We start from the raw sequence: 22438 nt of genomic DNA on the forward strand, positions 1-22438 counted from the left end.
CATCTGGGTGACCTGTGTCGTGGTGTTTGCCTTCCAAGTGCTGATTCTGCCCACTGAGACATCCAGCCATGGTGCAGAGCACCAGCAGGCCAGGCAGGGTGATGGGAAGTGGAGGCTTGGAGGAGCCCTGGGTTGCAGGTGGATGTGGTGGGGTCATGGTGGGAGGGCAGGTGAGAAGTGACTGACTGGTGCTGCCCCTCTGCTGCAGAGCTGGGCCAGCCACACAGCCCCCCAGCCCACTCCTCTCTCAGCCCCTGCTCCGAGTCTCGTGTCTCCCAGTTCATCAAGAAATATGTGGCCTCCTGCCTCCTCATCTCAGACACCAACACTGAGCTCTCCTACATCCTGCCCAGTGAGGCTGTCAAAAAAGGCTGCTTTGAGAGGCTCTTCCAGGTACTGGTGGGGGTAGCTGGCAGGGTGAGCAGGCTGGGCCGTGGCATTCCAGGCACCTCCTGATCTCCTCATGCACCACTTTGCCTCCACAGCACTTAGAGCAGAGCCTGGAGGAGCTGGACCTCACCAGTTTTGGGCTGATGGACACCACACTGGAGGAGGTTTTCCTGAAGGTGTCTGAGGAGGATCAGTCTCTGGAGAACAGCGACGTGGGTACGGGTGCTGGTGGGGAGCTTGGTGCTGGTGAGAGGCTGTGTCCCTTTGCCTGGGGTTGGTGGTTCCTGTCCCCCGACTGTGGCTGCAGGAGCCCTCATCCCAAGGGGAGGTCAGGTCTCCAGCTGAGCCCATCCAGTCCAAGGGCAACCAACCTCTGCTCCACTCTGGCTTTGCAGAGCAGCTCTGTGCCTGCTCTGTGCTAGACTGTGGGGAGGGGTGGCATGGCTGGTGACAACCTCCCCTTTCCCTTTCAGACATGAAGGAGTCCAAGAAGGACGCCCTGAGGCCACTCACCCCGGAGCTGGGCCCAAAGCCCCAGGCCAACGGGGAGCCTCTGGCTGAAGCAGCCGTGCCAGAGAAGCCTGAGGTGGAGCTCAGCAACCTGGTGACCTGCTCCAAGCTGGCACAGTCACAGGCATCCCTGCGCTCGGGCTCCTCCGTGGGCTCCGTGCGGGGTGACGAAGGTGGGGCTTATTCTGAATTCTTTGGGGATTATGCACCCCTGATCGATAACCAGCAGGACCCCGATAACATCAGTCTGCAAGGTTGGTGCCACTGGTGCCCTGCCGGGGCCAGGGGAGGTGCTCAGCTGGGATGTGGAGGGGTGGGGATGGTGCCTGGTGGGGTGAGACCTCACAGGGGGGCTGGTGATGCATCCACCGACGCTGCACCCCAAGAACTGGGTGGGTGGGCTGGGAATGGGCACTTCCACCAGTTTGCACCCCCAAACTGGTAGCATGTGTATGGGTGAGTCCCCTGCTGAGACACAGAGCCAGTGGGCACAGCTGGCACCAGCTCTGCCCTTTGCCTCCCGCAGATCCCCCGAGTGCCACCCTGCAGACTCACCCCACTAACTTGCTTTGCTCCTCGTGCTGGCACCTGCTCAGGTTGTCCCCTCTTGGCTTTTGGGCATGGTGACATCTTCCAGTCGGTGGCTTCACCCCCTGGATCCTTTCCTGGGCTCAGGGCTCTCCCTGCCTGGGTGCTGGGGTTGCAGGATGCAGGCACTGCTCTGAGGCTGCTGTTTGATTCACAGGTTCTTTGATTCACAGATTCTTTGATTCACAGATTCTTTGCTGGATTAACCCAGCAGCTTTTGCTGTGATTAATTCCAGGATGTGCCACTCTGCCCCCCTGGGCTGAGGCTGCTCTGGGCATTGGGGTTTGAGTTGTGGGAGGCAGAGCCATGGCAGAGCTCCATGAGCCTTAGCCCCCATGCTTGCTGCCTCACTGGGTCCTCCACCCATGTCCCACCCCCTCTCCCTGACTGCTGACCCCTCACCAACTGGGAGAGGTGATGGGAATACGGGGAGGTTCTGCCATAAAGATTGAATTTTTAATTTTTAAAAAAAAAAACAAACTATTAAAACTGTTGCCTGAGTTTCCTATTTTGGGCCAAGAGGAACCTGCTATCCAGCTGCCTCACTTCATGCTCAGTGGCCATCAGGGCCGGGGGTTGCTCTGTCCCTCGAGGGGGCTGTGCTCAGTTTGGTGCCTGGCTCAGCTCCCTATGGACCAAGAGGGGCTTGGGAGCAGGTGCTCGGGGGCTGATTTCCTTCTCCACTCCAGAACAAGAGACAGAGGACCGGGACCTGGCTGGGCAGGGAAGCTTCAAGCTGGAGGGCTCGTGGCTGAAGCTGCGCCAGTTCCATGGTTTGATTGTCAAACGCTTCCACTGCGCCAAGCGCAACACCAAAGCCCTCTTCTCACAGATCCTCCTGCCTGCCTTCTTTGTCTGTGTGGCCATGACAGTGGCACTCTCTGTGCCTGAAATAGGTGAGTGCAAGCCACCCACCTGCACCCCTGGGGCTACTGGTGGCCTTTTCTGCTGCTCCGGTGTGGCTGGTGGGAATGGGATGGGGGGAGGATGAGGATGAGGCTTGTGGATGCTCTGTGTGGTGGTGCTGCAGGTATCAGTGGGCTCCTCTCCTTGTCCCCACAGGTGACCTGCCACCCCTCATCCTCTCACCATCACAGTACCACAACTACACCCAGCCCAAGGGCAACTTCATTCCTTATGCCAACGAGGAGCGGCGTGAGTACCGGTGAGAGCTGCTGCTTGCTGCCAACCAACGTCCTGTGCCCATCCCCATCCCTACCTCCATCCCTGGGACTGCAGGGAGGGCAGCAGGGAGGGGCAGCTGGCAGCAGGGCTGGCTCCTGCTTGAAATGCCAAGGCTCCTTGGAGAAAGCAGTCTCCACCCTTCCTGGGGTGTCTCTGAGAGAGGTGCCAGCCCTGGTGCTTGCTGCAATTGGCTACTCAGCTCATCCAGGTGTGGGTTGGGTGTGTCCATTCAGCTCTGTTATGTGCAAGACCTCGAGGAGGTCCCCAGAGAAGATGGCCAAGGTGATGAGACCCATGTCTCCTGCTCCTTGCTCATTCTCACCCACTCCTCACCCTGCAGCATCAGGCTGTCTCCCGATGCCAGCCCCCAGCAGCTGGTGAACACTTTCCACCTGCCCTCCGGTGTGGGGGCCACCTGTGTGCTCAAGGCAGCCTTCAACAACACACTGGACCAGCCCATGCAAACCCTTAACCTCAACAGCAATGAGTCCAAGATGTTGGCAGCCAAGTACTTCGACGCCATGTGCATCGATTCCTTCACCCAGGGCCTGCCACTCTCCAACTTTGTGCCACCACCTCCATCCCCAGCCCCCTCTGACTACCCTGTCTCGGTGGATGAGGACCTGCTCCATGCCTGGAACTCTACAACCTTCTCCTCTGCTATCAAAGGTATCACCTGCACTTGGTGTCTGAGTCTAATGAGACCTGGGGTTGATCTCCAGCAGGGAGATGATAGATCTCCATGCAGGAGCAGCTCCAGAGGTTGGCCTGGCCACAGCAGAGGGTCACATCTCTGGGCTGAATCTGTGGCTCAGGTCTGGTGCTGGCCCTGGAGCACCATTCACCCCTAGCAGTGCTGTTGCAGCTCTGTGGGATGGTGACACCATTGAGAGCCCCTTGCGTCACCCTCACTGAGCCACAGTCCCCAGCCATTTCCTTCCCCCTGCCCTCTCTCTAAACTGCTCCTGTCCTCCAGAATTTTCCCCTGTGCCCCTCTTGGTCCCCAGGACACAGAAATCCTCTTGCAGCCAGGCTCTGGCACAGCAGAGAGCTCTCTGGCAGGGCTGGGTGTGCTCCCTCTCTGCCTGGCTGGGACCCCTCAGCTGATCCCCTGCCACTCCCCTGGCTGTGAGCTGCCCTCTCTGCTCCTCAGAAACTGTGACCTCGGCCCCTGCCCTGCCCCGTATCATCCACGAGCCCATCAAGTGCATGTGCTCCATGCAGGGGACAGGCTTCTCCTGCCCCAGTGGCGTGGGAGGCCACCCCCCCCAGATGAAGGTGGTGACAGGGGACATCCTGGCAGACATCACAGGGCGCAACGTCTCCGAGTACCTGCTCTACACCTCGGATCGCTTCCGGCTGCACAGGCGAGAGGGGGGACAAGGGGAGCAGGGGTGGGGGAGTGGGGACTTGGGGACACCAGCCCAGGGTGCTGAGCAGAGCCAGGAGCGTGCTTGAGTGTGACGCTGTTCCCAGAGGTGGGGGGGCAGCAGTCACAGCTGCTTGGTGGTGCCTTGTCCCACAGGTACGGGGCACTTACCTTTGGCAACATCCAGAAATCCATCCCGGCCTCCTTCGGGGCCAAGGCTCCTGCCACAGTGCGCAAGATCGCTGTCCGGAGAGCAGCCCAGGTAGGTGGGCAGCAGCTGAGGAGGAGGAGGCAGAGGCAGAGGCTCCTTGCCTGCTGTAACCATTCTGGTGGGGCTCCCACCCCAGCGTGGTCAGCAGAGGGCTGCTGTCCCCACAGCCCTGAGCAGAGGAAGTCCGTCCCATCCCAGCTCATCCCCTCCCATCCCACTCTTCCAGTACATCTGCCACGGGATCAGCTCTCTTGACACCTCCCAACACTCTTCTCTGCTCCTCCAGGTCTTCTACAACAACAAGGGCTACCACAGCATGCCCACCTACCTCAACACTCTCAACAATGCCATTCTGCGAGCCAACTTGCCCAAGAGTAAAGGCAACCCTGCTGCCTATGGTGAGGAACTGGAGGTGTCTGTGGGCAGAAGCACATCAGGGACAGCTTTAGGGCATGGTCCACCCAGGCTGTGAAGTGCAGTGGTGTCTGGTGGGGGGGTCACACACCTTGCTGTGAAGCCTGGGCTAGACAAGGGGCTAGGCTGAGGCAGAACCTTCTGAGGTGCTGCTTGCTCACCCCTGGACTTGTCTGAGGATGCTCCCTGCCAGCTGGTGAGGGAGGTCTTTGCCCTGAGGTGTTTATTTGCTTTGAGACAGAGAAAACCCATCCTCCCACTCAGAGCCAGGACCAGGCAGACTGGGGACAACACTTTCTGTCCTGAGCCACCTTTCACACTTCTGTATCTCCTTGGGCTTTCCCACAGGCATCACGGTCACCAACCACCCCATGAACAAGACGAGCGCCAGCCTGTCCCTGGATTACCTGTAGGTCCAGGGAGTGGGTCTGGGGGAGGGTCTGGGGCTGTCCTGGGGAAGGGAGGGAGCTTCTGTGGTTTGCTGGGCAATGCTTAGGCATTTGCCCTGCAGGCTGCAGGAGGACTCTGGGTGCCTGTGATGTGGGGAACCCTGAGCCTTCCTGTGCACAGTGACTGTCCCATGCCACGGGTGGCCCTTCCCTGAGCAGCTGAGGGTGATGGGGACCCTGCTCTCCTTTTTGCTCCCTGTGCAGTCTGCAAGGCACAGACGTGGTGATAGCCATCTTCATCATTGTGGCCATGTCCTTTGTGCCAGCCAGCTTTGTGGTGTTCCTGGTGGCCGAAAAGGCCACCAAGGCCAAACATCTGCAGTTTGTGAGTGGCTGTGACCCTGTCATCTACTGGTTGGCCAACTACGTGTGGGACATGGTGAGCAAGGAACATTGCCCCACTACCCGAGTTCCCAGAGCCAGGCAGGTGGGTGGAGAGTCACAGAAGTTTCTGTCTTCTCCAGCTGAACTACCTGGTGCCTGCCACGTGCTGCATCATCATCCTCTTTGTGTTTGACCTCCCAGCATATACCTCTCCCACCAACTTCCCTGCTGTCCTCTCCCTCTTCCTGCTCTATGGGTAGGTTGCTTGGAGTGGTGTTCAGGGTGCACTCATGGGTCTTCCCAATTCCCCCATGTGGGCTGTGGTTGTGCTGGCAGGATCTGGCCTCAGGGCTGCCCTGCCCTGGTATCCTGCAGCTTCTGTAGCTGGTGGGCTCTGAGGGTGCTCTGGGGAGAGGGATGCCACCTGGGCTGGTGGGTGATGCCAAGGCCTGATGGTTGGTGCTGCCCAGTCCCTCTGCTGCCACACTGACATCCCCTCCTGTCCCTTGCCTCCCCAGCTGGTCCATCACCCCCATCATGTACCCTGCTTCCTTCTGGTTTGAGGTGCCCAGCTCTGCCTACGTCTTCCTCATCGTTATCAACCTCTTCATTGGCATCACAGCCACTGTTGCCACGTTTCTGCTGCAGCTCTTTGAGCATGACAAGGTATGGGATTCACAGCTCTGCCTGGGGCCACCGTGAACAGAGAAGCTGCAGCTGGGTCATGGGGCAACTTAAGACTGGAGGGACCTCAGGTCTCTGCTCCAAATTCCTGCTCCCAGCAGGAATGAGACCTGACTGGGTCGTGTCTTGGTGGGGATCATGATCTTGCCATGTACATGGTGTCCTCATGGGTATTTCTGATGGTTGGGTCCTCCCTGCCTGTCCCCACAGGATCTGAAGGTGGTGAACAGCTACCTGAAGAGCTGCTTCCTTGTATTCCCTAACTACAACCTGGGCCACGGCTTGATGGAGATGGCCTACAACGAGTACATCAATGAGTATTATGCCAAGATTGGTATGGCCTCTCATTCTCTTGCTCCATGCCATATGGGGCTGGGGGGGGACCTCAGTGCTGGCACATCCCCTCTGCCTGCCCTGTGGGGCTTCCCAAGGCCCAGAGCAGCCCAGACCAAAAAGCCAGGGAGTGTGAACTAGGCTGGGGTGCAGGAATAGACATGGCTGAGGGGCAGCCATGGTGTGGGGTCCAAGATGGTAGACATGGCTCCTTAGGCCATCTCAAATAGCAGCTCCACAGGGAGAGGAGGTTGTGAGCCCAGGAAGAGTTGTGCATTCCTGCTGCTGTTGTACACCCCGGGGTTCCTGTGGGGTGGTGGTGGGCAATGACTCTGGTGTGACTCTGGTGGGGCGTGGTAAGAGAGTGCTTCAATGAGAGGGATGGACACTGCAAAGGCTCTTTCCTTCAGATGTGATCTTTTGCAGGGCTTCACTCTTCAGCCAAAATGAGCCTTTTGCTAATCATGGCTTCAGCTTGACCTTCAGAGCTCTTGCTGCTCTCTGCTTCTCAAGAAGCTCTGTACATAACCCAGGTGCTGTTGGCATCATGGGGGGCAGTTCCACAGCAGGGTCTGACAAATCCATCTAATACATCTCAGTTGGGTTGATTCAAGTTGAAAAGTTGTAAGATCCATTCACAGCCTCGTCACTAGCCCAGGAAGCTGTGGCAGGGGAGGGTATCTGGGAGCAGGAAAGTGTCTTTGTCATGGGCCAGCTTGAGACACACGACTGAGTGGGCCCTGTGGGAAAGTGTCCTCACTCACCTACTCTCTCCTCTTTGTCTCAGGGCAGTTTGATAAAATTAAGTCACCCTTTGAGTGGGACATCGTGACGCGGGGGCTTGTTGCCATGACAATTGAAGGCTTCATTGGCTTCTTCATCACCATCATGTGCCAGTACAACTTCTTCCGCAAGCCCCAGTGAGTGTGGCTGGGGAGCCAGGGTCAGGCTGTGGGGGGAGGTGGCCGTGGCCAACAGCTTTGCCGCTGGGCTGCCCCTCTGGTGGCAGTGTCACCATCCCATCCCCTGCACCCTCCCCCAGGCGCCTGCCTGTCTCCACCAAACCTATTGAGGATGACATTGACGTGGCCAACGAGCGTCACCGTGTCCTGCGTGGCGATGCTGACAATGACATGCTGAAGATTGAAAACCTCACCAAGGTGCAGGAGTGGGATGGTTTGTGTGTGGGGGTGTGTGTGTGTTTGGGGGGATCCTCTGGGGGTGCAGCTGTGCCATCTGAGGGGTGTGGGCTGGGGCTGGGGGTCCAGGTGCCTTCCCGTGGGCTGAGCCCCTTCTCTGTGGGGAAGAGCACAATGGACAACAGGCAGATTGATATCATCAAAGTATTGCCATTTATTGACTTTTATAAACAGTCAGGCTGATAACATAACATAACATAACATAACATAACATAACATAACATAACATATAACATAACATAACATAACATAATACAAGCATATTGCTGGTTGGTACAACACATTTTTCATATGCCACAGGGCGCTATCTAACTGGTTAAATACAACTGTTTATGTGCTGTCTATGAGATGCTTTCCCATCCTGTTATTCTTCTTTTCTGCTGCCAGCTCCCTTATCTTTTGCCTGTAGCTGATCTTTTAATAACCTTGCAGCTGGGCCTCAAGGCCCTCAGCTCGCTCTGGCTAAAGCTAAACAGTCAGGATTGCTCACATGTCCGTTTTCTTCCAAAAAAACTCTCCCAACACTTCTCCCCTGCCCCACCAGGTGTACAAGTCCCGCAAGATCGGGCGCATCCTGGCTGTGGACCGGCTGTGCGTGGGTGTGCGACCCGGGGAGTGCTTCGGGCTGTTGGGTGTCAACGGTGCCGGCAAGACAACCACCTTCAAGATGCTGACAGGGGATGAGAGCACCACTGGCGGGGAGGCCTTTGTTAATGGGCACAGGTTGGGGGGCCTGGGCTGGGTGGGAAGTGGGGATCGACCCCTCTCCTGGGGATGGGGCAGGGTCTGGTCCCCCCAGGAGGAAGCAACTGTGTCCTGGGCTCTTGGTCACCTGGGAGGTGGCAAGTGATGCTGGCTTTTGGCCGAGGTGTCATGGGTTGCTTGGTAGAAGATGCCCCAGGATAAAGGATCGTGAAGGGGGGTGAAATACAGCGTGCTTCTGGAAAGTGATTTCTCCTAATGGCCATTCCATCCTCTTCCCCAGCATCCTGAAGGAGCTCCTGCAGGTCCAGCAGAGCTTGGGCTACTGCCCCCAGTTTGACGCTCTCTTCGACGAGCTGACGGCTCAGGAGCACCTGGAGCTCTACACCCGCCTGCGTGGCATCCCCTGGAAGGACGAGGAGCGGGTAGGGCTCTGGGCAGGGCTCTGGGCAGGCACTTGCCAGCATTCAAGGGAACAGCATGTCACTGGGCACCAGTGGGGACTGAGCCAGTGCCCCTTGCCCATGTCAGTGCCACCCCCAGGACTGAGCACGTTGCTCTCACAGCCCCACGCCGATGCTCGGGGCTGCTCCAGCGACTGCCATGGGGTTCCCCTGACTGACACATCATTTGCTGTCATTGTGGCCCACAGGGCACAACCACTTGCCTTCTCTGCCAGCTCTGCCAGCCCTGTGGCCTCGGCAGGGGTGACAGCAGCCCCCCACACCTTGTAGGTGGTCAAGTGGGCACTGAAGAAGCTGGAGCTGACCAAGTACGCTGACAAACCCGCCAGCACCTACAGTGGAGGCAACAAGAGGAAGCTGTCAACTGCCATCGCACTCATTGGATACCCAGCCTTCATTTTCCTGGTGTGTCCCAGCCTCCAGCACCCTGCCTGTGCTCCAGCACCCTGCCTGTGGGTCCTCCCACCCTCTGTGTCTCTGGGGCTGGCACCGGGCGAGAGTGGAGAAATGACCCTGGGTGGAAAATCCTGCCCCCCCAGCTCTGTCATGAGTGTCCTGGGGTGTGGGATGGTGCCTGCAGTGGCTGGCATGGCTGAAGGTGCTGTCTGTCCTGCAGGATGAGCCCACCACAGGGATGGATCCCAAGGCACGGCGCTTTCTCTGGAACCTCATCCTGGATGTCATCAAAACGGGTCGCTCCGTGGTGCTTACTTCCCACAGGTCCAAGGGAAAGGGGTTTCTGGCTGGGCCCACAGTGCCTCTGGGCAGCTGGGGTGCTGTGAGGGTGGGAGGGGGCTCTGTGGTGCTGGGGGAGGGAATTTGGAAGAAGCGTGGGGAGCAGAGGGAACTCTGGACACTCACTGCTCCCATCCCTGGTGGTGGGGCCATGGCACCCCAGTGATGGCCAGGGGAGCTTGCCTTGGTTCCCTGCCTGCCCCAGCTGTGGTCCCTGGCACTGTCCCCTCATGTCACCTTGCTGAATCTGCCCTGTGTCCCCAGCATGGAGGAGTGTGAGGCACTCTGCACTCGCTTGGCCATCATGGTGAACGGGCGGCTCAAGTGTCTCGGCAGCATCCAGCACCTGAAGAACAGGTCAGAGCCTGGAGGGGTTCCAGCACCTTGTGTGGAAGGAAAGGGTCCTTGTGTGGGGTGGAAGGGGTCCCAGCCCCTGCAGCAGTGTGACTGAGAGCATGGCAACCATGGCGAGATGTCGGCCCTTGGTGAGGGCTTTGGAGGGTGGGCAGGAGATGGGCTCGTTTCACCATCCAGCATCGTCCTGTTGAGTGCAGTAGGTGCCCAAGAGCATCATCTCCTTCTGTGGGGTCAGCCCTTTCCTGCAGGAGGGCAGGTGGCAGGGCAGGTCCTCACAGGGTCCCTTGTCCCTGCACAGGTTTGGAGATGGCTACATGATCACAGTGCGCACCAAATCCAGCCTCAACATCAAGGAGGTGGTGAGGTTCTTCAACCGCAACTTCCCTGAAGCTGTTCTCAAGGTGAGCTCCCTGAGGTGGCTTTGGGACCCCCCATGGTGTGATGTGATGAGTTCAGATGTCACCTCTGTGTCCCCTGCAGGAGCGGCACCACACCAAGGCCCAGTACCAGCTGAAATCGGACCAGATCTCGCTGGCACAGGTCTTCAGCAAGATGGAGCAGGTGGTGGATGTCCTGGGCATCGAAGATTACTCTGTCAGCCAGACCACTCTGGACAATGTGAGAGCAGGGATAGCCCAGGCAGCTGGTTGCCTGTACCTAGGAGGGTTGCTGTGCCTCGGGGAAAGGCGGCACCAAAGTGCCTGGTAGAACCCACGCGTGGGATGGAATGTGGAACTGGGTGGGGTGTCTGGTAGAGGCCACGGCCCCATGGGATGTGCTGGTGTCTGGGGCAAGGGATGGTGAGGAGGTGGAGGTGCTCGTGGGGGTCCCTCGCAGCCCCTTGCCCATTTTCCCCAGGTGTTTGTGAATTTTGCCAAGAAGCAAAGTGACAACCTGGAGCAGCAGGAGACAAGTCCCAGCTGCACACTGCAGTCACCCCTGGAGCGGGTGCTGAGCCTGCTGCGTCCCCGGGCTGCCCCCACCGAGCTGCGGGCCCTGGTCGTGGAGGAGCAGGAGGACCTGGAGACAGATGATGAAGGCCTCATCAGCTTCGAGGAGGAGAGGGTGAGGAGCTGTCCCATGATCTCGGTGTCCCTGGTCCCAGCTGTGTCTCCACCATGGGGACTGTAGCACTGGGAAGGGGACACGAGCCAGGGATGCACTGAAGAGGGCTCTTTGGGAGGGGAGGATTGTGGCCCCGGGCTGGATTATGGCCCCAGACCCTGAGCCCTCCTGTCTGCACCTGCAGGCTCAGCTCTCGTTCAACACGGACACACTATGCTGAGACTCCCAGGGGTGGCCATGTCCCCTGGCTGTGATGCCACCAAACCCTTTTGGCCTCTCCCCCTCCCTTCGCCCCATCGAGCGGAGCTGCTGCGGCCGGAGAGAAGAAGCCAGAGAGGACACGGTGGATGTGGCACCAGCCTGGATCTACCCTGAGAGCCACCTTCCACTGTGTGGCCTTTGTCCCCTTCAGGTCTGGGGCAGTGTCACTGCACGGTGCTGGGGGCACCTGCCCTCGGCTGGTTTGCCCACTGGACAGAGACTGAGAAGAGAAGGACAGAGCTGGGCAGCTGTGCTGCTGGCCCCGCACACTTTGTAGTGGGGACAAGGTCGGTGAGTGGTGCCTTTGGTTGGACACCCGTGTTGCACCCACCCTGGAGAGCCCCAGCCACAGGGATGCCTCCATTCTGCCCTTGGCACTGGCAGCACCCCGGGCCCAGCCCTGGCAGGGCCAGCAGACAGACTGCTTTTGCTTGTTTCCATCCCCCCTGGCGTGGTGCTTGCCCTTGGCACTTAGGGGGTCTTGGGGGCAGGAGCCCTGGTGCTTCACCATTGATTTCTGTCACCAACGGGATGTCACCAGCGACCTCCAGCTTCCCTGAGATAGGGCTGCACCCCCCAGGTGTGTCCCATGTCCCCACGTTGCTGCCAGCCAAGGGGTCTGGCCATCCCAGCTCTGCCTCATGTGCACTGGACACTCGGTACCATCCTGGGGGCCCTGCTGAGGGGCACGTGGTGGGGCAGAGGGGCATTTCACAGGGTATTTCACTCACTGGCACCAGCTGTTTCTCCCTTCTGCCTCCAACCATGTCCCTCCTCCCAGAGCCCCTCACTGCTCCTCCTGCCTGCCCTCACCCTCCTTGCAGGGCATCACCGCTGCTGTGCCCGTTTCTGTTGTGTCCCCTTTCTGCTCTGTCCCCCTCCTTTTCCTCCTGGCACTCATTGCTCAGTGTCTGGCCCTGTACAGGATCCACCTGCACTGGTTTCTTACTGTTGGGTTATGAGTTGTACTGGGAGGGGGGCTGCTCCACCCCAGGGTGACTCTTGAAGCTGGGAGTGGCATGGCCTTGAGGTACAAGGACAAGACAGCCCAGTTGGGTGCCAGTGCAGCCTGGCTCAGGTGCCCAGGATCCTGGGGAAGGTAGATTGGGCCATGGTGAGGGGGCTGGCAGTGTCCCCAGGGCTGGCCAGCAGTGCTCCTCCTTTCTGCAGAGGGTCCTGCCACCTCGTCACCCAGGGGAGCCATGCCCAGCAGTACCCCACAGCTCTCCAGTAACCTCCAGTTGTGCCCAGGGATGAGGTTACCAGGGGCCTGTGATCCTGACTGACCATGCACTCTTTGGGTGCCTCAGGTTTTTGCAGCACCCTGGGGTGACTGTGTCCTCCCTCCCTGGGTGGTGCCCAGCCCTAAGCCACCCCTGTCTGTCACCACTGCCCCTCCTGCCTCCCTGGCAGAGGATCAGCTGGAGGCCCCAGACTGGCTCCTGCCCACAAACAAGGGGGTAGAACTGCAGGGGGAGATGAGGAGGGGTCAGCACAGCCCCACTGGGGGGTACCCAAGCAGGGGCAGAGCCAGGTGGTAGCTGATCCTCTGCTGTCCCCATACCTACTGGGTCTGGCCAGCCCTGTATGTCACCTGCTCTGGATTGTGATACAATATACAATATTTTCAATAGGGGAAAAACGGGGGGGGAGATAAGCTCTATTTTCAGATTTTTTCAGACCGTTTTTTTTTTTTTTTTTTTTTTTTTTTTTAATGGCATACTGGAACCTGGCTGGCCCTGGGGGGGATGGCATGGGTGGGCAGCACCTACCCTGGGGTGCCTGCTGCTCCCTTGCTGGGCACTCTGCTTTCCCAGGTGGGCAGTGGGGACAAACCAGCTCAGGGTGAGCAGGACAGAGTCAGTCTTGGGTGGTGGCACCCGGGTGTGCCCTGACCTGGGCTTTGTCCTCACCCACCCTGCTGCTCAAGGCTTTGCAGGGCACAGAGTCCCCCACTCTGGAGAGCTCCCCCACTGCCTGCCAGCTCACCCTCCATCTGCCCCATGGCTTTCAATGGTCAATGGAAAAAAAAAAATGGCTTTGTACCCCCCCAGTACAGCATGCCCATAGAGCCTGGGTGCCCTCCCTGCCCTGGGCTCAGGGCTGCCCAGGCACAAACCATCTCGGGGGCACCCCCTGGGTGGCAAGTGGGGTGGGAGTGGGAGGGCATCACCCCAGGGCAGGGGTGGCTGCTGCCTTAACACTTATTTGCTTCGTTGAGTTTGGCCCTGCTTCCAGCCTCCCTCTGCATGTCCTTGGCCACCAGCTGTGGGGATGGCACCAGTGCCACGCACAGCCCCGGCACAGGGCACCCACAGGGCTGGGGTCGCCTCAGAGGAGCCTGTACATTGCAAGCAAAAGAAACAAACAAAACAGAGGAAATGTGAAAAATAACGATTGTTTTAAATAAAAAATAATAACTGGAGTCAGCAAGGTTGTGTGGTAGCTGGTGGGCAGGAATGCCAGGGCTGGGTGCCTGGGGAGGGTCAGGGCTGGGCAAGGGATGAGGAGGGGGATTGTGGTGCCCCTGGTGGGGTGAAGGGAGCTGGGGACAAGACAGAGCTGTGGCCAGGCCTTGGTGCCTTTTGGGGTGGGTGGTGGGGGTGGCTGGGGCCACAGCTCTCTGCAGAGTGCTGCTGGCAGTGCTGTCACCTGCCCTGGCAGCAGCCACGGTGGCCCCATGGCTGGGCGTCCCCAACGCTGGGCGTCCCCGGCTGTGCCGTGGGGCCAGGCGTGGGTGGGAACGGGTGCACCCCAGGGAGGAATGTGGGATGGGAGTGGCTCCAGCCTCACAGGGACACTTGCACCTCAGCCACCACTCGCCAGCAGCCGCCACCCAGCATGGCCGAGAAACCCCAAATCCAGCTTTTTGTCAAGGTGAGGGGGGTCAGGGTGGGCAGCACCCCTGGCAATCACCTGGTATTGCCAGGGCTGCATTGGCATGGCCACCGCTGCTCAGTGCAGCAGCCAGGAGTAGGGCCCTGGGCAGGCAGTGGAGCAGCCTGGGGCAGCCCAGGGTCCAGAATCCTGCTGCTGCTGCCCTGTAGGCATGGGGTGCTATGGGCGTTCAGGCTGAGGGGTTGGACAGGGGTGCCCCACACCAGGCCCTGCCCAGCAGCTCGGTCCCTTTGGCTGGACCCTTTTCCACAACCACCCTGCTGGGACAGTTTGGCTGCACAGGGCACCCTGAGCCCCCCTGGCATGGCACCTGGGGCTGATGGGGCATTGTCATCACCTTCCTCTGCACAGCCCCTGCCACAGACATCCCCAGGTGCCACCACGCTGTCCCCAAGTCCCGGCCGCCTCAGCACAGCAGGGTTGGGGCAGCCCGGGCTCCCCTGGTCCCCAGAGGTGCCAGGGCTGGCACCCACTGTGCCACGCAGGCCATTTGGGGTGGGGTGCTGAGGCCCCAGGCTGGGGGCTGGCCTCCTGCCCAGCATGGCAGGTGCCAGCACTGCCATCCTCACCCTGCACACATCAGGGCTGCTGTGGCCATGCTGGGGTGAAGGGACAGCTGAGCTCTCTGCCCACAGGCAAGTGAGGATGGAGAGAGTGTGGGGCACTGCCCCTTCTGCCAGCGGCTGTTCATGGTGCTGCTGCTCAAAGGGGTTCCCTTCACCCTCACCACCGTGGATGTGAAGAGGTGAGTGGTGCTCCCTGCCCAAGGGGCTGCCAGCCCTGGGGCCAGGGCCACAGGTACACTGATGGGAGGTGGTGGGTCCCCAGCACCTTGGGAAGGGGACTGTGGGTGGGCACTGTGGGGTGCTGGAGCCTGGGGCACCCCCAAACCTGAGGGATGTCAGTGGGCATTTTCCAGGGCAGAGATTCCATGGGCACTCTGAGGCAGGGGGCACCACCTCATCCCTTTTGTTTGTTCACACAAACAGACGTGTGGTGCTCTGCAGATCCCTGGGCACTGCTGGGCATCACTGTCCATCCCTGTCTCCTGCAGAGCACTGGATGTGCTGAAGGACTTCGCCCCAGGTGCCCAGCTGCCTGTTCTGCTCTACAATGGAGAGCCCAAGACTGACACTGTCACCATCGAGGACTTCCTGGAGGACAAGCTGGGCCCCCCCAGGTCAGTGGACAGTGACCTGAGAGGGGGCAAAGAGGGGCAGGATAAGCTGAGAGGGTGTGTGGGCACAGGAGCCTCCTTCCTCAGCTGTACAAACATCCCTGCAGGTTCCCCAGCCTGGTCCCACAGTACAGAGAGTCGAGCCTGGCCGGGAATGAAATCTTCCACAAGTTCTCCACCTACATCAAGAACCCGGTGCCTGCCCAAGATGAAGGTGAGGAGCTGGGGGTGGTGACATCTGGGGCAATCTTGGTCTGGGTGGAGGGACCCCCTATACAATCTGGGACACAGACAGACAGACAGACACACACTGTGCACCCTCTCAGGTGCCCTGAAGCCAGGTCACCCTTTCCAGCCCTTCCCAAGGCTGGGTTTCTCCCTGCAGTTCAGTGTGGCTGTGCCTGGGCTCCCTTGGGAGGGCAGGGACAGGTCCAGCCTGGGCAAAGAGGGAAGAACACGGGGACAGGGACACTTGGTGGCTGGCAGAGCTGCAGGGACCTGTGCCCTGACCCAGTGGCATGGCTGCCCTCCCCCAGCACTGCAGAGGAGCCTGCTGCGCGCCCTCCTGAAGCTGGATGAGTACTTGTGTGCCCCCCTGGAGCACGAACTGGCCCAGGACCCCCACCTCCGGGCCTCCCGGCGCCGTTTCCTCGATGGAGACCACCTCACATTAGCTGACTGCAACCTGCTGCCCAAGCTCAACATCGTCCAGGTGAGCTCAGCCATCCCATCCCTTCCCCTTTCTCCCCTGGCTTCTTAACACCATCAGCCCTACCCTCTCACCTCCCCTGGGTGCCTGCAGCAACCCCCTGCTCCTTTGCCAACCTCTACATCACCCCAGTGCCCCCCTGGCAGCCCACTCCCCAGCATGGTCCCTTCCCACAGACCCCACTCCCCTCTGCATCCCTTGCCAGCTGCTACCCATGTAGTGCAGTGGCAGGGATGTCCCCTGGCCCCCCACCCATCCTGGATGCCTCCCACCTATAAATCCCCCAGGGAATGCCACAGGGAATCCCCCAGGGAATGCTTGGCCCACGGCAGGGACACAGGGCTCAGCTCTCTCCTGCCTGCAGGTTGTGTGCCAGCATTACCGACGCTTTGGGATCCCCAAGGACCTGCGGGGTGTCTGGCGCTACCTCAGCAGTGCGGGTGACACCAAGGAGTTCAGATACACCTGTCCCAGCACCGAGGAGATCGTACAGGCTTATCGCTCCGTGGTCCGGTTGCCGCAGTGAGCCGGGCACCTGCCCAGGCAGGCACAGGGACAGGGTTGGGCTCAGCACCCACCCCAAGTCCTGCCGTGACCACCCCAGTCCTGGCTGCATGCACTCGCAAAGGCAATGAGCATGAGCCTGGCACCCAAGCCCCCCACTGGCACCCCTGCCTGAGGTGCCAGCAGCAATCTGCACCCTGCTGAGACCACAAATGTTTTGCTGCCTCTTGTGCCACCCTCCCTGCCTGGCCAGGGGCCCCTCGACCTGCCCTGCAGTCCCTGAGGCATCAGGATGGGTGAGAGGGGCCCAGGCACTGCTGAGGGCAAGGGCAGGAGCTGGGGAGGAAAGGCTGCCCAAAGCAGAGGCATTTTGCAGTGGGCATCCCACAGAGCTGTGGCATGCCACCCACCAGGTGAGGGACCTGAGGCAATGCCAGGGCAGCAGGCACCACAGGAAGTCCCCAAAGACCTGAACCAGATAAAGGGAATCGACACAGCTCCAGGAAAAGCCCTGGGACAGAGCTGGGGCAGATGCAGTGGGCAGTGGACACAGCTCAGCTCCACTTGGCCTGGCGAGGGGAGCGGAGGATGCAGTGGGGATCCCAGAACCTGCTGTTAGGAAGCAGTAAGGAGCAGGTTTGGGAGAGACATGTGGGGGTGAAGTGGGACAAGCCCAAGCCATGTATCAGAGCTCTTGGAAATTAATAAAGGCTTTGCAATCAGAACACGTGTGAGTCTGGAGTGACCAGCCCCAGTGGCTCTCCTCCCTCACAGGACTTTGCACCAGGCTCTCAGGGCTCTCCCAGTGTGTAGCAAGGGCTGGACCCGTTCTCCCAGTTCTCCAGGAGGCTGGGGAGGCTCTAACCACTCACCCACTAGCTCACTGGCACAAAGCTGGCAGAAAAGTGAACTCCCTTGAGTCTCTGACCCTCCAGGTTCAGCTGAAATTGGCCTCAGGTTTCCTGCTCCAGGGAAAGGCAGAATGTACTGACATATTGTCACTGTTCCAGTCCCCAGAAACCAGATGGTAAAACCTGCTTTACTGTCAAGAAGCTAAACACAGGCAATCTTTTTGTTACATAGCAATTAATACAGAAGTTCTTTAAAAACCCCACCATGGGTCTACTTCACCCATGGCAGGTGAAGAGATGGGGTCCCTGACAACAGGGAAGAACTGTGAGGAAAAAATCCACTTCTGTCACCTGCCCCATCTGTCTGCCCAAAGGCCCTGCTCCAGCTGGGGATCTGTTGCCTGCTCAGGCCTGCCAGGCACTGGCTCCAGTCCTCTGAGTCCTGCTTGTCCTGGTGGCCTTCCTGGGTGCAAGGGGCTCAGGGTGCAGTGATATCTCCTCCACCAGCCACCCAGGCAGCTGACAAGGCTCCTGCAGAGGTGTCACTGGGGGCCAGGCCAGGGCAGGTCAGGAGTCCTCGAAGTCCACTCCAGATGGTGCCTTCTTGCTAGAAGGAGATGGAGGTAGCTCCCCATGCAGCTACAGAGCAGAGTCTGCTGGATATTCCAGCACCAGGCCTGGGGCAGCACTTACCTTTTGAAGCCAGGGTTAATGAGAGACTCTCCTGGGATCTTCCTCTTGGCCAGCAAAGCTGAGCCAGTATCTCTGTTCTTCCTGGGGCTGGGGTCTGCATCCAAGAGGGACAGGCAGGATGGGATTGCAAAAGGTCAGCTAGTTGCTCTGGCAGCCCTGCAAACCCCTCTGTGCCCAGGATGAGCTCCAAGCAGACCAGCCAGGCTGGCCCAGCATTTGTGGTGGGTGAGGAAGGGCCAAGCCCAGTCCCCTCTCTCTAAGGAGCAGGGAACCATTGACCTGCCATGGCCCCCTATCTGGAAGAGCAGCCAAGCCTGACCTCCTGAAGACGAGTCAAGAACCTGCCTAGTGATGCCCAGATTCTGACCTGAGCACACCCCAAGGGCTGCTGTGCTGAACCCTGGACCCTTGTGTGCCAGGGAGGGCACAGGACAGCAGGATGGCTGAGCAGCCACAGCCGAGATGACTCACAGGGTCCTGGAGAGCACATGGACACAGGACCAGCAGCCTCCTGAGGACGACAAGGCAAAAAAGCAGCAGGACATTCAGAGGTGACCTTGGCATTTGCCTACCTGGCAGGAAGAGCTGCTGGCTCAGGGCATTATTCTTCTCAGGGCTGCGGGAAGACACCAGCATCTCCACTGCTGGCAAGACAGAAACGAGAACCAGAGCCTGTGACAATGAACCCCAAGGTGGCACACAGCACCCCAGGCCTGCCCAGCCAGCTCCCTCCTTTCCACAACCAAACTCCAACAACTCCCACCCAGACTAGGATATTCCTAGACCCCTAGGATCTGCCCCAGGATATTCCTAGACCCCTAAAATGTTGCGAAGTGACTTCCACACATAGAGATGCTGGTGTGGTGCTGGCCATAGGGAAAATGCTGTGCTGCAGAGAAACATTACTGTGTCCTCTGGTGCCACACAGGATCTCTTCTTCCCGAGGTGGTCAGATGCAAACCCTGGCCACCATTGGGAGCCAACCAGTCCAAACAGGGTAAGGCAGTAAGCCCCATGTCTGCCTCCCGGCCACTCCACCCGATGTGGGAGACCAAGCACATGGGGCACGGTCAGGGAGCCACAGCCTCCTGGTGCTGGCTGGGGGCACCCTTGGGTGCCCTCCCTCCCCTTTCCCTTACCCTCTCCCAGACCCCCACGGACCTTCCAGCCGTCTCTCCAGGCTCTCAACACGCCCCGCCATGCCGAACACCAGCGCCTGGAGCTGGCTCCTCGCCCCGGCCGCGGGCAGCTTGAAGAGATCCAGGGCCGAGCACCGGGACGCCGCTTCCTCCTCCTTCTCCCGCAGCTGCAGGGTGGCTTTCCCCGGGCCCATGCTCAGCACCGCGTTCCCTCGCCCCAGAGCCTCCCTGCCCGGACCAGGCGGCGGTGAGGGGGGCCCTGGGCGGAGGGTCCGGCTCCCCGCGACGGCAGCACCCACCTGAGCTTCGCGCCGTGCTCCTCGGGCTGGCACCGCTGTAGAGAAAAAGGGAGCACGTCCAGATTCGGCGGCGGACCCACTGCCTCCCAGCCCGGCCCCGGTCCCGGTACGTACGCAGCCGAGCGGCGGGCAGGCTCCGAGCTCCCCGGCCCAAACCTCCAGCGCGTCGGTCACACTGCGGGAGGCAGCGGCTTAGGCTGTACCGGGGCTGCTCAGCCCCAGCCCGGCCCCGCTCCAAGCCCCTCACTCACTAAACGGTACCGCCAGGGCCGGGACCGGGGCTGCAGTAGCAGAGGTAGCGGTCCAGCCCGCACTGCAGTAGATGGAAGGGCCCGGCCGGCTCCGCCATGGCGGCAGCTCCGGAAGGGGCGGGCGGAAGCTCTGGGGCCGCCCCGGCAGTTACCGGAGCCCGCATCCTCGCCATGGTCAAGCTGGGGGTGCGGAGGGTGGAGGACAGCGTGGCCGCCAAGCACCCGGTGCGCCCGGACGGGGCCAGGGCTGGGTGGCCGGGGTGGGGGCACCGGGAGGGCGGTGGGACAGGGGTGGAGGTGTCGGGGCTGGGGGTCTGGGGCTGCGGGGTGTCCGGTGCCCCGCGCTCAGTGGTTCCCCGCGCTCAGTGGTTCCCCGCAGGCGCTGCAGCAGTACGCGGCCTGCCAGTCCCACGCCTTCTTGAAGGGCATCGGTACCTTCCTGGCAGGTACGCCCTGGGCCCGCTACCCCGGTTCCACCTGGCTCCCCCCGGGAGCTGCGGGCAGCGCGGGGCTGGGCGGGGGGCGGCCCGGGGGGGCTGTGTCCGGTAACGGCGCCCGGGCCCGGGTTTCGACAGGCAGCGGAGCCGCCTTCGCCGTGCAGAAGCTGTTGAACAAGAAGTTGCCGTACAGCCCGCAGTGGAGCCTGCTCCTGGCCGGGGGTGAGTGTCCTGTCCCGGGCTGCCGGACCCCCCTGGGGGCCGTGCTGCAGCCGGAGGGGTTGCTTGTCCTTCTGTGGGATTCTCCCCACAGCTCCACTCACATCCCTGGGGAGGGGGCGTTGTGGCTCATAGGCAGCTGCAGCAATAGTTCAGAAGCTGGCAAGTGCTTTTCCCACCACTGCTCTTAGCAAGTGGCCTTGCTGCTGGCACACTTGGGAGAATCTGAAGGGCCAAGCTCCAAGGCAAACTGCATCCCGGGATGCATCAAAAGAAGTGTGGCCAGCAGATGGAGAGGTGGTTCTGCCACTTTATTCTGCTCTGGTAAGACCTCACCTGCATTCTGGAGCCCTCAGTACAGGAAGGACATGGACCTGTTGGCCATGCAAATGATCAGGGGTCTGGAACACCTCTCCTGTGAGGCCAGGCTGAGGGAGCTGGGGTTGTCAGCCTGGAGAAGAGGCTCCAGGGACACCTAATAGTGATCTTCCAGTACCTGAAGGGAGTAGAGGAAAGCTCAAGATGGACTGTTTGCAAGGGCACATAGTGATAGGACAAGGGGCAATGGTTTTAAATTAGCAAAGAGTAGATTTAGATTGGATGTTAGGAAAAAATTCTTTAGGAAAAAATGGCACAGGTTGCCCAGGGGGGTAGTTGAGGCCTTATCCCTGGAGATATTCAAGGTGAGTCTTGATGAGGCTCTGATCAACCTGATTTTGTTGAGGGTGTCCCTGCTTACTGCAGGGGGGTTGGACTAGATGACCTTTAGGGGTCCCTTCCAACCCAAATTATTCTATGATCTTGGTCTCTCCAGTTGCAGGGTCCATTGGCAGTTATGTGGTAACCAGAGCTGAGACACAGAAATGTTCTGACTTCTGGATTTACCTGGAGACAGGCAAGTCCTCCCCAGAGCTCACCATGGATGCCATGGTGTCTGTTCCCACAGGTACGTCCACATCTGTCCCTGCTGCTCTCACTGGGGTTGTTCTGCCTGTATTTTTCCTGCTCCAAGGATTTGCTGTTTCTGCCATATAATCTGTTGACTGTGCCATTGCTAAAATCCCCATACTGGTCCCACACTGTCACCCTGTGGCTAAGGGATGGAGCAGGTGCCTGATGGTGGCAGCAGTCCCCTGCCCCATGGCTCCTGTGCCCTCTGGGCTGCAGGTACCTGAGCAGGGCTGGCAGCATGGAGTGGGACCCCTTTTCTGCCTGATGCCCTGCCAGGATTGTGGATTCCCAAGAGCCAGCATGCTGGAAAAAAAGAGAGCAGAGGATGGAGGGAGGCTGTAAACCCCTCCACACCTTGATTGTTCTGTGGGCAGAGCTGGAGGGGCAGCAGGACAGTCACTGCTGGGCCATTCCCATGGCTGTTTGCTGCTTTTTCCCACTGGTCCTGTGAGATTCCAAAGCTGGACTGAGCTGAAGAGGTTTCAAACACTTCAGCAGGGCTCTGTGGTTCTCTGCCTTCCCCTGGCAAACACACCAAGATAGCTGGGGGTCCAGGGGGCTTGTTCTTTCTCTTGCAGAAAATCCTCCCAGCCCAGAGGACAGAGAGACTGCGGTGCCAGCAGTGAGGAGGAACAAGTACGGGGACGTTGTGGAGTAACCAGCAGAGCACAGTGCACTGTGCCCAGTCCTGCTTCACCCCCTCCTGTCTGCAGCTGCCTCTGCTGCTGGTGGGCTCTGTGGCAGTGCCCTGGAGCTCACTGGTGCAGGGAGAGCGTGGCAGAGGCACTGTAGGGATTGCTGCCTCCCAGCTGGCCTCTGGGCATTGCACGTGAGTGGCACAATAAACACTGAGAGCTGAAACTGCACACTGTGGGTGAAGCAAAGGCTCGTGGTGAGACAGGAGCTGGGATGCAGGTGGGGAATGTCCCCCCGAGGCAGCTCCTGCAGGAAGTGTTGGAGCAGAGAGTTCTGGTCCCTCTGAGACCATGGTGCCTTCAGTTGAGTGGCACAGGGCTGTGAAGTGACTGTGGGCATGGATCACACCTGGGAGTGACTGCACCTCTGGTGC

The 22438-nt window shown here is 59.8% G+C and overlaps 4 protein-coding genes across 7 annotated transcripts in view; 3 read left to right on the plus strand and 1 right to left on the minus strand.

Annotated features, from left to right (window-relative positions):
- Positions 1-13666, plus strand: part of ABCA2 (ATP binding cassette subfamily A member 2) — a 32258-nt gene extending 18592 nt beyond the window's left edge. For 3 of the 4 annotated variants that reach the window (XM_071766395.1, XM_071766394.1, XM_071766398.1), the window contains 25 exons: positions 209-393; positions 486-606; positions 864-1154; positions 2179-2385; positions 2552-2654; positions 3015-3343; positions 3828-4041; positions 4200-4305; positions 4541-4652; positions 5017-5077; positions 5322-5496; positions 5582-5697; positions 5960-6107; positions 6336-6459; positions 7246-7378; positions 7501-7618; positions 8202-8380; positions 8643-8784; positions 9094-9228; positions 9440-9543; positions 9823-9915; positions 10214-10316; positions 10396-10533; positions 10774-10980; positions 11165-13666. In XM_071766395.1, the coding sequence (XP_071622496.1) occupies positions 209-393; positions 486-606; positions 864-1154; positions 2179-2385; positions 2552-2654; positions 3015-3343; positions 3828-4041; positions 4200-4305; positions 4541-4652; positions 5017-5077; positions 5322-5496; positions 5582-5697; positions 5960-6107; positions 6336-6459; positions 7246-7378; positions 7501-7618; positions 8202-8380; positions 8643-8784; positions 9094-9228; positions 9440-9543; positions 9823-9915; positions 10214-10316; positions 10396-10533; positions 10774-10980; positions 11165-11200 (3680 nt within the window). In that variant the 3' untranslated portion in view covers positions 11201-13666. The remainder of the gene's footprint in view (positions 1-208; positions 394-485; positions 607-863; positions 1155-2178; positions 2386-2551; positions 2655-3014; positions 3344-3827; positions 4042-4199; positions 4306-4540; positions 4653-5016; positions 5078-5321; positions 5497-5581; positions 5698-5959; positions 6108-6335; positions 6460-7245; positions 7379-7500; positions 7619-8201; positions 8381-8642; positions 8785-9093; positions 9229-9439; positions 9544-9822; positions 9916-10213; positions 10317-10395; positions 10534-10773; positions 10981-11164) is intronic. The other variant, XM_071766397.1, reaches the window with a different exon arrangement.
- A 345-nt stretch (positions 13667-14011) lies between these two features.
- On the plus strand, positions 14012-16680 carry CLIC3 (chloride intracellular channel 3). The gene is made up of 6 exons (XM_071766400.1): positions 14012-14118; positions 14775-14884; positions 15194-15319; positions 15424-15530; positions 15853-16028; positions 16390-16680. Exons 1-6 carry the CDS (start codon positions 14083-14085, stop codon positions 16549-16551), a joined length of 717 nt encoding a protein of 238 aa, XP_071622501.1. The 5' UTR covers positions 14012-14082; the 3' UTR covers positions 16552-16680.
- An 877-nt stretch (positions 16681-17557) lies between these two features.
- Positions 17558-19886, minus strand: PAXX (PAXX non-homologous end joining factor). The gene is made up of 7 exons (XM_071766401.1): positions 19763-19886; positions 19626-19686; positions 19512-19546; positions 19235-19440; positions 18646-18717; positions 18074-18167; positions 17558-17987 (listed from the first exon to the last, which is right to left on the minus strand). The coding sequence occupies exons 1-7, from the start codon at positions 19858-19860 to the stop codon at positions 17948-17950; spliced, it is 606 nt and encodes a 201-aa protein (XP_071622502.1). The 5' UTR covers positions 19861-19886; the 3' UTR covers positions 17558-17947.
- On the plus strand, positions 19859-22235 carry TMEM141 (transmembrane protein 141). The gene is made up of 5 exons (XM_071766402.1): positions 19859-19987; positions 20142-20208; positions 20338-20421; positions 21233-21364; positions 21948-22235. The coding sequence occupies exons 1-5, from the start codon at positions 19859-19861 to the stop codon at positions 22025-22027; spliced, it is 492 nt and encodes a 163-aa protein (XP_071622503.1). The 3' UTR covers positions 22028-22235.
- The last annotated feature ends 203 nt before the right edge of the window (positions 22236-22438 follow it).

Source organism: Heliangelus exortis, chromosome 22 (assembly GCF_036169615.1).
Source record: "Heliangelus exortis chromosome 22, bHelExo1.hap1, whole genome shotgun sequence".
NCBI lineage: Eukaryota > Metazoa > Chordata > Aves > Apodiformes > Trochilidae > Heliangelus > Heliangelus exortis.